Below are 12,500 nucleotides of genomic sequence, written 5' to 3' on the forward strand. Positions count from 1 at the left end.
AGTTTCTAGAAATGCAATGAAAAACTATCAATAATCAAAAAGGAGATTTCAATTTCAAAAGACCTGGACTATAACCTCATATGTATTATTACAATGGAGCTAAATTATTGTTTTAAATTAAAGGGTTTATTTTCAATATATATAACGTCTTTATTACCTCTGTTTATGCAACACCCATTTCTTTTGGGACTTTTCCCTATTCCTGACATACTTTAAAAACCATGGTCAGCCATTGAATACCATTTTCTACGATCACATTACTGCGTGTAATTTATAGTCATATCAATTCCTAGTGTCGTTTCCTTCTTTAAAATCTTAATCGCCTTTCTTATATCTTCAATGGTCACTTCAGTTAATACATTCAGACTTCACACTAACCTTTTCCTGTCTTGCATTATGTAGCTCTTCTGTCTTCTACCCTCTACAAATTCTTAAATTATCAATCATTTCGCCTATGACTGCATTCGCATCAATCGGAACCCACATGTATTTCGTATATTGAAGTCCATTTGTTCAACAACCAGAAACTCTGCATTTACATCACTGTAAAGCATATTTTAAGTCTCCCTTTAGTTTTTATTGACCTTGCCCCCTCTTACCATTTTTGCTTTTATTTTATTCTTGACTGTTTTCCTCGTTCTCTTGTGTATTTTAACCTGTTCCTATCTTTTGCCATGCAACTACACCTCATATCCTTTTTCTTTCCTTAAACCTTTTATATCCTCATCCCGCCATTTACTACTTTCTTCCCCTTGCCACTATATGTATATATATATATATATATATATATATATATATATATATATATATATATATATACATATATATAAATATATATATATATATATATATATATATATATATATATTTACATGTGTGCAGACGACTATGTGTCTGTATATCATTTTATGTATGTGTAATATGCTTTGTTAAATATAAATTAGGTTGAGTTTATTGTCTATGATAAATGAGTTGTGAAGAGGTAAGATATTTACGGGTATGAGATAAAATTTGATGGATAAATTATAATTAATAATTAACAAAGATGGCTTAGACGTATGGAGAAAATGGGAGAGCAAGTTTTTGTAAAATGTGCATGAATCAGTAGCACCAGTCAAGTACATATGAAAAAAGATAGCATGAACATCTAAGCTGATTTGGGTTATTGAATTGATACATACACGAAAAGAAAATTGATTAAAAAAGCAGGAATTTGCTGCCAAATTAGACGTAGTTTGTCCAGTAAATTTAAGGATACTTGTTACCAACGAGACTTGTTTACGAAAATATGAAGCTGAAGGTTATCGTTCAAAAGTTTTAATGTTGAGAGTAAATGTTAGGGGAAGAATAACATGATATTTTTTTGGAGTAAATTGACTTCAAAAGAAAATTCTTTACCAGAATACAAACACATATTACGGTGATAAAATAATTGTTAGCCAAACAAATTAACACTTGTGTCTGCTGATATTTCCATTCTGTGGCTGTGCGTTTATGTATTCTTGTTTCGTAATGCTTCAAAATTATTCTTCATTACGTGATCAGTTCAAATATACTTAAGCGTTATGCATATTATTAGATGGAAACAACCCAACAAGAGTAAATAAAAGTCTTCAAAGTTAATTGAATACCTTCTAAAACTTGAATTTACTAGGCAGACCAGCCTTGATGATGATGATAGCCTTGTAAAGGGTGGTGTTCGACAAGCGGAGAATGCAGAAACAGAAACAAATTAGCGTGTGACGATAAAGTGAAGGCGTTATACGACTGTGCCTTCCGGGAGGAATTGCGCGTACACGTGTGTGTGTGTGTTTGTGTGTGTGTGTGTTTGTGTGTGTGTGTGTGTGTGTGTCGATGCCCGCTCGTCCGCGTGTATCGTGAGCCAATTTGCATTTAGAAAGGCAATCGTCTGAGATATATCCAACTTCCGACAAAGTGACTATTAAGATTCTTATTATTCTTGTTTAGATTAATCTCTCATACTTCATATCTCTCTCTCTCTCTCTCTCTCTCTCTCTCTCTCTCTCTCTCTCTCTCTCTCTCTCTCTCTCTCTCTATATATATATATATATATATATATATATATATATATATATATATAAGAAATTCTGTTTCTCAGTACATATAAGCATTGAAATTTATCTTCATCTCCTTTAATCTTGTATCGTTTAGTTCTCTCATAAAATTTTCATGACCGCATAAAACATTTGATAATTTCTGCTAAATTAATTTTTCATTGTTCGTCTCTCTCTCTCTCTCTCTCTCTCTCTCTCTCTCTCTCTCTCTCTCTCTCTCTCTCTCTGATAATAAGCACTTTCTCATATCTAACTTTTATTTTGGAGTATTTTTATCAGTGCTATGCATTTTATGGTATTGTAATTATTTTTATTTAGAAATTTAGATATGAATGTGTTTTTATTTACAATATACTATAATTTTGTAATATTTTGGGAAATGGCTTTTTTAGAGAAATTGTGGGAATATCCTCCATTTTTTATAGCCGCACTCTTAAATTTTTACTGCACTGAATTTATAACAAATCAGCAAAAATAAGTTTTTGTTTGCTATTATGATTTACAGTACCTAACCCTATTTTAATATAGTTGTAATCATTTGCTTTAGGTCAATACTGTTGACTTCGGTTTGTCAGTAGTCCGTCACATCTAAATTCCTTTTAGGTTTTATCTCGTCTTATTGAGAAGAGAAATGTTATAAGACCTTTTTTTCCCGTCGGCCAAGGGAAGGTTTTATTAACCCAACTCAGATAAGGGATATTGGAATTGAACCGAGAGAGAGAGAGAGAGAGAGAGAGAGAGAGAGAGAGAGAGAGAGAGAGAGAGTATGTGTGCGTGTGTGCGGCATGCTTTATATAAGCAACCAGTGGAGATGATAACCTCCAAAGTTAGTATTTATTGGCTGTATATCTTTATCTTGAGGAGATGGCCTTGATTTTATCTTACAATATTAAATGCGGTCGATTCCCTGAGACCCACCCACCCAATTGCTTCGTTAATTATATATCATTTTTGATGGAATGGCGATCATAGATAATACCTAATATAATATGGATAATATTTGGGAAACTTGCCCTGTGGTGTGCCTCTTGCCCTTTATACACCGACTTGCTGCTGGCAATTTGTGTTCTGGGAATAATATGGTTTCAACCAAAGCACAGAAGAGAAAGGTCTCCTTGCTTTTCGCTTGCAGGATTTAATACTCTTTGCGTGATTCACTATTAGAAGTAGTTATTAAGTTACGTTCCTAGTTAATTGCTTGATAGAATAGATTTCCCCCTGCTGTAGGACGTTTTACATGTAAAGCAATAAATGAACCCAAAAAGCACATCCCAGTACTAAAGTCTAGATCTTGATATTATGCTGGTCGTAGCTTTACAATTATCATATTATTTAGCTCAGTTAATAATTAGATTTCTCACTAATTCATGTTATAAATGCTAAGTCATTTAAAGTTTTGATAAAACCATTCATTAACCCTCAACGTATACAAAAAACAATCCAGTCGTTCGATAATTAATTCAAACTATGATGGTGATGAGAATGTGGTTAAGACAAAATTAATTTCATTCGTAGTGTTTGACGCTACACTAATTAGAAGTATATATTTTTTATGCAATCTTTGATGTGAGTTCAGTTAGCGTTCTGTGGAATTTCACTTTTCAATACCCTTTGTGTTTTGGCATATGATATATTTCTGCTGTCGATGGTCAGATGTATAGTGACACTTAGTGAGCTGATATCAATCACAGTTACTTTGTCTATCGATTTTTCTCGAAAATTTTTGAATTTTTTCTTTATATGCGCCTATGAAGTATCCTTATTGGATGTCTGAGTCCGGTTTGATAACTCCCAAAGATAGAGATTGATTGACATTATTATTATTATTAATATTATTATTATTATTATTATTATTATTATTATTATTATTATTATTATTATTATTATTGCTAGTGTTATTGATATTAGTGGTCTGTTCGCCTATAATATAAATGACTTACAGTATAATGCTGAGATATATACATAACCCTTTTAGAAATTATTTGTATATGAGAGATCTTAAGTTGAACAAAACTTCTTTTAAGAGATCCCTGAAAGCTGTTTTATTGTATGATTACATTTACAAGGGATCGTTAAAAGAAAAAAAAAAAACTGTTTAATTGTACATGTTGCATATTCATGTTATATTGATATGGTATTTCCATCAATTCTTTGTAATGCATTTCATCATAGTTTTTGGAAACAAGAATGAAAATCATTGTTGAATAGAGAAACTTCCCCCCCTCTCTCTCTCTCTCTCTCTCTCTCTCTCTCTCTCTCATTGGCCGTTTCAGCGCTCTCTTCACCTGACAATGGTCGACCTGGGAAACCTTTGTCACCATACATACAGGAATAATAGGGCCATGTGTTATACGGCCCCCCCATTTTCTGAGTCCTTTGTCCTCAAAGCGCCTTTAACAAGCTCCTGCGCTCCGCGGTTTGGTGTATTTGCCTTAAACCAATCGTCTTCATTGGAGAAATAAACATACTGTATATATATATATATAATATAATATATATACACAGTATATGTATGTATGTATATATATATACATATTTGTGTGTGGGTTAATTTATATGTAAGTCATTGAAAAACCTGAAGATTACCTTTTTCACGCCACCCTATCCGAGAAAAATAGAGGTGCATTTTGTTAATAGAGATAAACCGATATATATATATATATATATATATACAGTATATATGTGTGTGTGTATGTGTGTATATGTTATATATATATATATATATATATGTTTTAAACTGTCAAATAAATTGAATATTATCATGTTCCATTACATGAAAACATTGTCCTGATTATTAATAAATTTATGAGTGGAGAATGTCAGTCTCATAAAAATTCCGTCTTTCAGCGAATTGCCTTGAACATTGACGTCATATGCAACATTAATAAACAAAAAATCAAACAATTAAAGATGATTCTACTAACGAATGCCTCGCCAAATAGAGTGGAAGAAAAGTGTCGTGGAGGCGCCTTTGTAATTGTTTACGACGACATTGATAGATTGCGATAAGAGATGGCCACGATTCAAAGAATCATGATTGAAATGGATGAAGGGAGAGGCGAGGGCTGTTCTTACATATTCATAATGAATGTAAAAGAGCTGCTAATTCTCGTAATTTCGGCTGTAAAGGGTTGTTGAAGATATTTCAAAATGATTTTCTATTGTATTTATTTTTTTTTTAGATTCTTGTGGCATAAGGGATATTTTCCCGTTTTCATATTGACTATTTCCAGGTAGATTGCTTAAGTTAAATTTTTCCTTTAAGTTTTAACAATGGTTTGTGATTACTCTGCTTACGCCTGGTATTAAAAATTAATATTAATCTAGATTTACCATTGACATTTTTATTCCATTGATATATCCGGCAATTATTAAAATCATAAACAGAAGATTTCAACATATGATGTTGCATGTGTTTTTTTTTTTTTTTTTTTTTTGAGGGGCTGTGGGCGAGACAACTAGGAGGCAAGGGGTAGCTCTGGAAGGTGACAGCGAGACACTTTTTATGCACCACACCGCCTTGTGAACAAATGTGTCCACCCTTCCTTTTTGTCACTGATTGATGTTGAACGGGTATTCAGTGATTGTCGAATCAAGATTCAGTGGACCACATAGCTCTCTCTCTCTCTCTCTCTCTCTCTCTCTCTCTCTCTCTCTCTTATGTTCTTGTTTTATCTTTGTATTATGTTTATTTGTTGAACGTAAATGTATATTTCACTTGTAATTGTATAATTTAAGGAATAAAATTCATCACGTTATACTTGAATGCCGATGGCAATATACTAAGTTGTAAATGGCCAGTATTAAAACAAAAAGGGATATTGTATGTGAAACCATTTAGTTTATTATTCCCTTATGTGGATGCCATTTGGTTCCCTGGATCTCTATATTTTAGACGAGATCGCTCATTTGTCAGCAGGGTTATTTTTTTTATTAGACCATAACTGTTCGATTATCTTCTGCAAGCCTTGTTTCAACAAGGAACTTCCATTATCGCTCTCGGAGTCTGTCTTGAGAACACACTATGCGATCCTCACGTACGGAGATTCATTATTCACATTCTGTTGAGGGATCGTGGTGTCACATTGCCTAGTACCTGAATTCCTTCATCCCTTTTTTCCTCATAACTCTGGACTGGTCTACCTATAAGTACTATTTTACGGTGGCTACAGTAGGTTCAAAAAAGGTTGCCTTATTACTTTGAAGCCCTGCTTCACTTACTGTGAGCCAATGCATGGTTACACTGTTGACGATTCTGAAAATTCTTCGTAGCATTCCTTCAGTCACATTTGTGTGTCTTTCTTTTCAGTCATTCCTTTCGGTCTCTTTCTTGTAGTTAAAATTCTATAAATTTACCATTTCTAACATGAGCCTTTCATGTAAGAACTAATCCTTCGGACGAGATGTGAAAGTCTAGAAATGTGACTCTTTGGTATTGTGGATCTAATTGTTATTGATGGAATTAATGATGAATGATGATGCTAGTAACAACTGTGATAATAGTGATGAAACCCCACACACATCCATCTTAATTTGTTTATCGCTCATTTCTTTGTTTTGTTAATAGGTATGTCAGTGTTTGTTAATATAACATTTCTCGCATAATTACAAGAACTGTTCTACGGAAACTTTACCCGGTAATGGTATATTAAGCTTGTTCCCTTTTTACATACTACTACTACTACTACTACTACTACTACTACTACTACTACTACTACTACTACTACTAATAATAATAATAATGATAATAATAATAACAATAATAATAATAATAATAATAATAATAATAATGAAGAAAATTATTATCCTTATTTTATACCTCCACCTACGATCTTATTAAACCCATACGTTCTCGAGTCGTTTACAGTTTCCTATTAGAAGCAATCCTTGCACACGGGTCTTCTAAAACCAATATTGTTGATGCATTGTTAACAAAGCTGGATTTATAACCGAGCCATCATTTTAACGGCGAGGAAAACGGCGGTTTTGGATCGTAATGAAAGCGTGAAAATTAGTGGGAAAATCGTTGGCTGTTCCTCAGTTTCCTGTCGGATTGGGGTGTGATTTTGAAAAAAAAAAAATATATCCTTTGGCATATCATCCTCATCTACTATACATGGCTGCAAAAAATATTTTATCTTATTGAATCTACTGTTGTTTTATTTTGTTTTATTTTTTGTCTGCAATCAATTTATTTTAGTATTAATGAGATTTTTTTATAGGGAATACACTTCGAACCTTAACCATCGTAATCGTATTAATCTTTTTTTCTAGATATAGATTTAAAGAATTCTTCCCTCTAGCTGTCAATAAATTGGCCATCGTTATCTTTGTGTTTTTGTGTCCCAGGTGAGAAATCCAAGTAACTCATATCGGGATGCTTGCTGATAATTGAAGTGTGTTTGGTTTGAAAGCCACAATCATCTCGACTACTCCACTCCCACAAAATCACCACAATTTATGAAAGGAAGTTATTGTTTCCTAATGGTAGTCTTAATGTTGTCATCTGTTGGCCAATGGGATTGAGTAATGACATTTAAACACAGGGTTCCGAACTGACTGGAAGAGAAACTGGTAGCCAAATTGTCATGACTTTCGTTGTAGTATAATGCCTCTGAAGTAGGCGTGGAGAACGCCTCTTGCCAGGTTTTAGCCATATTTTTTTAGAAAAAATGGCCCTATGAGAATAATTGAAAATTGCTGTAGGAGATACACACACCTTTCTTGGTCAAATTAAAGAGATAAATAATAGGTTTACAGGTCTGTTATTGTTATGTAGGCTATACTTTCAAGTACTCAGATTGGGCCAAGTTATTAACCGATAATTTTTCTCCCCACCCTTCATTTTCGCTCAGAATACTTCAGTTTTTCATTTCAGCCGAAACTATTAGCGGTACCAGACATAATCTGAAATAGGCGTAATGAACCACTTATTATATAAAAAGCCCTTATTAATATCTCTAATAAAGGCATAAAAATGAACCTTGCAGTTACCAGCAGTTCCTCATTACCATTGCCATAACTTAATGCACTTTTATTTTCTTGTCTTGTAGCTTGTGATTGCCATCCGGTAGGAGCCTCGGGGAAGACCTGCAACCAGACAACCGGACAATGCCCCTGCAAGGACGGTGTTACTGGCATCATGTGCAATCGGTGTGCTAAGGGATATCAGCAAAGTCGCTCGCCCATCGCACCTTGCATAAGTAAGTTTCGCACATGCTGTACGTTTGTTTGATGGAAAAGTTTAGCATCCATTTAGAAGGTATATTTATAATTTAGTGTATGTCTATTTATTATCTATACATATATGTAATTTTTTATACGTAGTCTGCATGTCTGAATGAATGCATATGTACTCACTGGTCTTTGCGTATGTAATCATACATATTATTATCATACAAACACTCTAATGAGAGAAGACTTGAATTATATATTGTATGTATGTATATTAATGGCAGATATAAAATTGTTTTAAACAAGTATAAATGTGAATCATTAAAATATTGCATAAAGCTTATGGGAGAATTAATAGTGAAATTAGACGGTTAAATTACGAATAATTACGGAATAAGATAATCAATGCATAGAAGGTATCAGGAACTTTAGTATGCAGTGAATCCGTCAAGATCAGAAAGAACTTAGAATTATATTAGTAAAGAGTTTATGGTAGATAATGAAGCCTGAAAGGAAATGTGATGTGTAAGTGTGCTGAGAGTCTTTGCAAATGCAATAATGAATGGCAGATGAATAATAGTAGTTTTAACGAAGAGAACATTGTAGTTTTTGTTTTCTGGTTTAAATGAGGAATTTAATAGAAATGAAACGGGTGAATCACAGGAATTGTAAAAAAAAAAAAAATCCCTCAACTGTAAAAAACCATTGTAATTTATGGAAGGTATATTTAGTTTATATGGTAAATGACTCATCATGATTTGAGAGATAGGTTTGAAAATATTTAACAGCGTCAGGTCAGTGAAATGATTGACAAATGAGGATTAATGATGCTGAAAAGAGGCCTTTTTTTTTTTTTTTAGAATATTTACTTTTATTTTTTACTAGAAATGTCTTTGATGGAATTTTCTTATAAATTTAAATTATTAATTTTGCAAACACCTCTCTAAAATATAATGTGTTATCTTTTATTTACAAATGTTCATTTATTCATATATAAATACATATGCAGTATATGTATACAATATATATATATATATATATATGTGTGTGTGTGTGTGTGTGTGTGTGTGTGTGAATACATATGTACTTCCAGAAAAGGTTTAAGAGTATGTTTTGAATTCTACCTCCCTTTGAGGAAGGTTTCAAATCTTTGCCTTTTCAATGGCTGCTTTCTACTCTGTATGTTTTCTGAGAAGATTTAATGCAATTTCTTTTCCAAAGATTATAAAAAAAAAATTGAGACATGTTTAAAAAGGATAACATGAAGCAGCGACCCCGTGTAGAATTGGGTTGAAGTTGAAGACAGATATATATATATATATATATACTGTATATATATATATATATATATATATATTTATATATATATATGTGTGTGTGTTTGTGTATGTGTATGTGCAATGCTCACGGGACGATATATATATATATATATACACACATATATATATATATATAATATACATATATATATAAATATATATATATACATATATATATATAAATAATATATATATATATATAATATATATAAATCTGTGTGTAAATAAATAGATTAGTAGATAGATATAGACATAAATATTTACGCGCAAAACAACAGCAATCACATTGACCTGCCGTAATTTAAAATACTAAATTCTCCTTACTATTTGCAGAAATACCCGAGCCAGTCCCAGTTAGACCTAATGGAAGTGGAGGTAAGTTTACTCACGATTTTGTTCAAGATTAGATACATTCAAGAGACGTATTTCAGAGGTTAAAATAATACCTGGTCTAATGCAATGGCCCCCAGCTGATGGGTCGCGACTCGTAGGTTTAGCGAGGGGATATCCAAGAATGTTTTGAACTTGATACATAATTTTATTTCGACAGTATACTTTAAATAAATAATCGTAGTAAAGTATAGTAAACTGGGTAAACCAAAAATTATGTAACCGTTGTACTTAGACTTACGTATAGATATAATTGAATACTTTCTCTATAAATTTAGAAAAAAAAAAAAGTTATTCAGATGAGAGTTTGTGACAGAGGTTACTACAAAGTTACCTCCAGAAATTCCAAGAATCATTGCTCATATAAATTCCTCGATCATCACATTAGCTATATTGCAGAAATGGAAATATGCTAGCGATGATCATGGGTGGCTGCGAGAAAGAATGGCGAGTCTGGTTTAGCTAAGTCACTAAACAATGAAATTGCTCTATTTTTAAGATGAGTAATGCTTATTGTGATATTGCAAAACTGCCTGAAGCGAATTTTGCCATCTCTCCTTTTTCCCTCCTCCCTTCTTAGAAAAAAATAAAACTCAAATGATTTGTGTTAACGAGGGTCGCATGTATCTAGTATTTTTGATTAAGGGGTCACGAAGATTCGAAGCTGTGAATACTGCTGTCTACCATTGTCTTTCGGTTCTCTGGGTGATTTGTGCCTCATTCGGGCTATTACGTTGTTTTCATTACTATTATTATAAAATTTACATCATCTGTTGCAATAGTTTTTTTTGCCCTATGATTAAGGAATCGACTGATGGAGAGTTCCTTAAAGTTTTTCTTATCTGTAAACTAATTTTTTTTTTTAAAGAAAGATTACTCGACTCCTTGGTTTGCATATTCCTCATGTTTTGTCTAATTCAAAATTCTTGAAGTATGTGCTACTTGTATTTTCACTATGATCATACTACCTCCTGTGTATTGCTTTAAGTATTTCTAAAGTAATCCTCCCCCTGGTGAATAAATTTAGTTAAGATAGGTATTATTTTCATATTTTCAAGCCGCAAATTGAATAGATGCCGATTCCTTAATTTTCCGTATATTTTCCCTAAACTCTCTTGCTGCAAGAAAGATCCCATTAGTATTTCTCGAGGCATCAGAGTAGGTGCCGATCTGTGATCTTAAGGTTCTGGTCCAAGTTTGCAGTTGGATAAGAATCTCTTACACGCTTTTGTGTTCGCTGGGTTTCATGTAAAATCCGCTGCAGTGGATTTGAGATGCTGTGCTTTATTCTACCATTTTTTGCAGGTCTTATTAATCATTCAGTTGCTACGCCTTTCTTCTGATTCGTCACAGCTTCATTTTCCATTTAGATAATTTAACAAGCATGGAAAAAGAGAACGTGTTCGGATCAGCATTCTTAATATAGTAGCTTAGGAAAGATCAGAGAGTTTTAAAGCAGATTGAAGTACAAAAAAAAGGGCAATATTATCACTTTTAGCGCTATAAATTCTGTCTGCGTCAAAGATACACACTTCATTGACTGAAAATATATCGGATGTAAAAAGAATGGAGAGAGAGAGAGAGAGAGAGAGAGAGAGAGAGAGAGAGAGAGAGAGAGAGAGGGGAGTAGTGTTTTTATGCGATACTGATTTCACTTACTGGGCCCACGCAGCAAAATAAGTGAATTTAGATTGAACATTTCAATTACATCAGAAAACTTGCCATACATTTTTCTTTTATGATTCACAGCTAAGTTCACGGATATGGTATTCATTTATGGTCTTAAAATCACTTTGTCTTATGGGGACCTTCAAAGTGTTGAAGTATATGAGGCCTTTGGTTCATCATCAGAAGCTTTAATTATATATGTGATTTTCTAATGTGTAATGTTTTTATATTAGTTTTAAATACTCTAATTATAAAAAATGGATATGTGTTAGAAAATTCGTTCTAGATTTTCTAAGATTCAAATCGCTTCAAGTACGTTTTGGTATATATTTTCCATGATGATCCTCGGGACACTGAAAATAAATTCCTAAGATTATTCATTGCCATCTTTCTTTACTCAATAAACAGAAAAATTTCCCTTCAAAATTGAATATATGTTCTTTTTAACAAAATGCATATTTACTGAGGTTCCGTGAAGCCATCATTATCATTTGAATACTGGTAAAGGTAGTAGATATTTCTCTGAAGATGATTTATTTAAAAGTTGAATATTGAACGCCAATAGTTATATGCATTAAAAAAAAAAAAATGCACACAGACTTTGCAAGTTTTGTATTTTTTTTTTGTTCGCTTTTATATATTTTATATTTTGCAAAACACTTAATTTGTTATGTTTAAGATTGAAAGAGCCGAAACATTGAGAATGTGAGGAAGAGTATTTAACTTGAAGAACATTATTTTACGTTCATCAACTACATTATTGGTCAAGAATATATCATTTGAAAAATAAATATGCTTTTAGCAGTCACGCAAGTGTTATAAATCAGCAGAATTTCAATTATTTTAATGTATGGCGAGCTAGCAAGTATCTTAT

General features: G+C 32.5%; 1 protein-coding gene across 1 annotated transcript in view; it reads left to right on the plus strand.

Moving 5' to 3' along the window:
• The window catches only part of LOC137628380 (netrin-1-like), a 110,496-nt gene that overhangs the window by 55,380 nt on the left and 42,616 nt on the right, over positions 1–12,500 (plus strand). The window contains exons 2-3 of the mRNA XM_068359533.1: positions 8,129–8,278; positions 9,902–9,943. Coding sequence (XP_068215634.1) covers positions 8,129–8,278; positions 9,902–9,943 — 192 coding nt within the window. The remainder of the gene's footprint in view (positions 1–8,128; positions 8,279–9,901; positions 9,944–12,500) is intronic.

The sequence above is a fragment of the Palaemon carinicauda genome, chromosome 2 (assembly GCF_036898095.1).
Source record: "Palaemon carinicauda isolate YSFRI2023 chromosome 2, ASM3689809v2, whole genome shotgun sequence".
Lineage (NCBI taxonomy): Eukaryota > Metazoa > Arthropoda > Malacostraca > Decapoda > Palaemonidae > Palaemon > Palaemon carinicauda.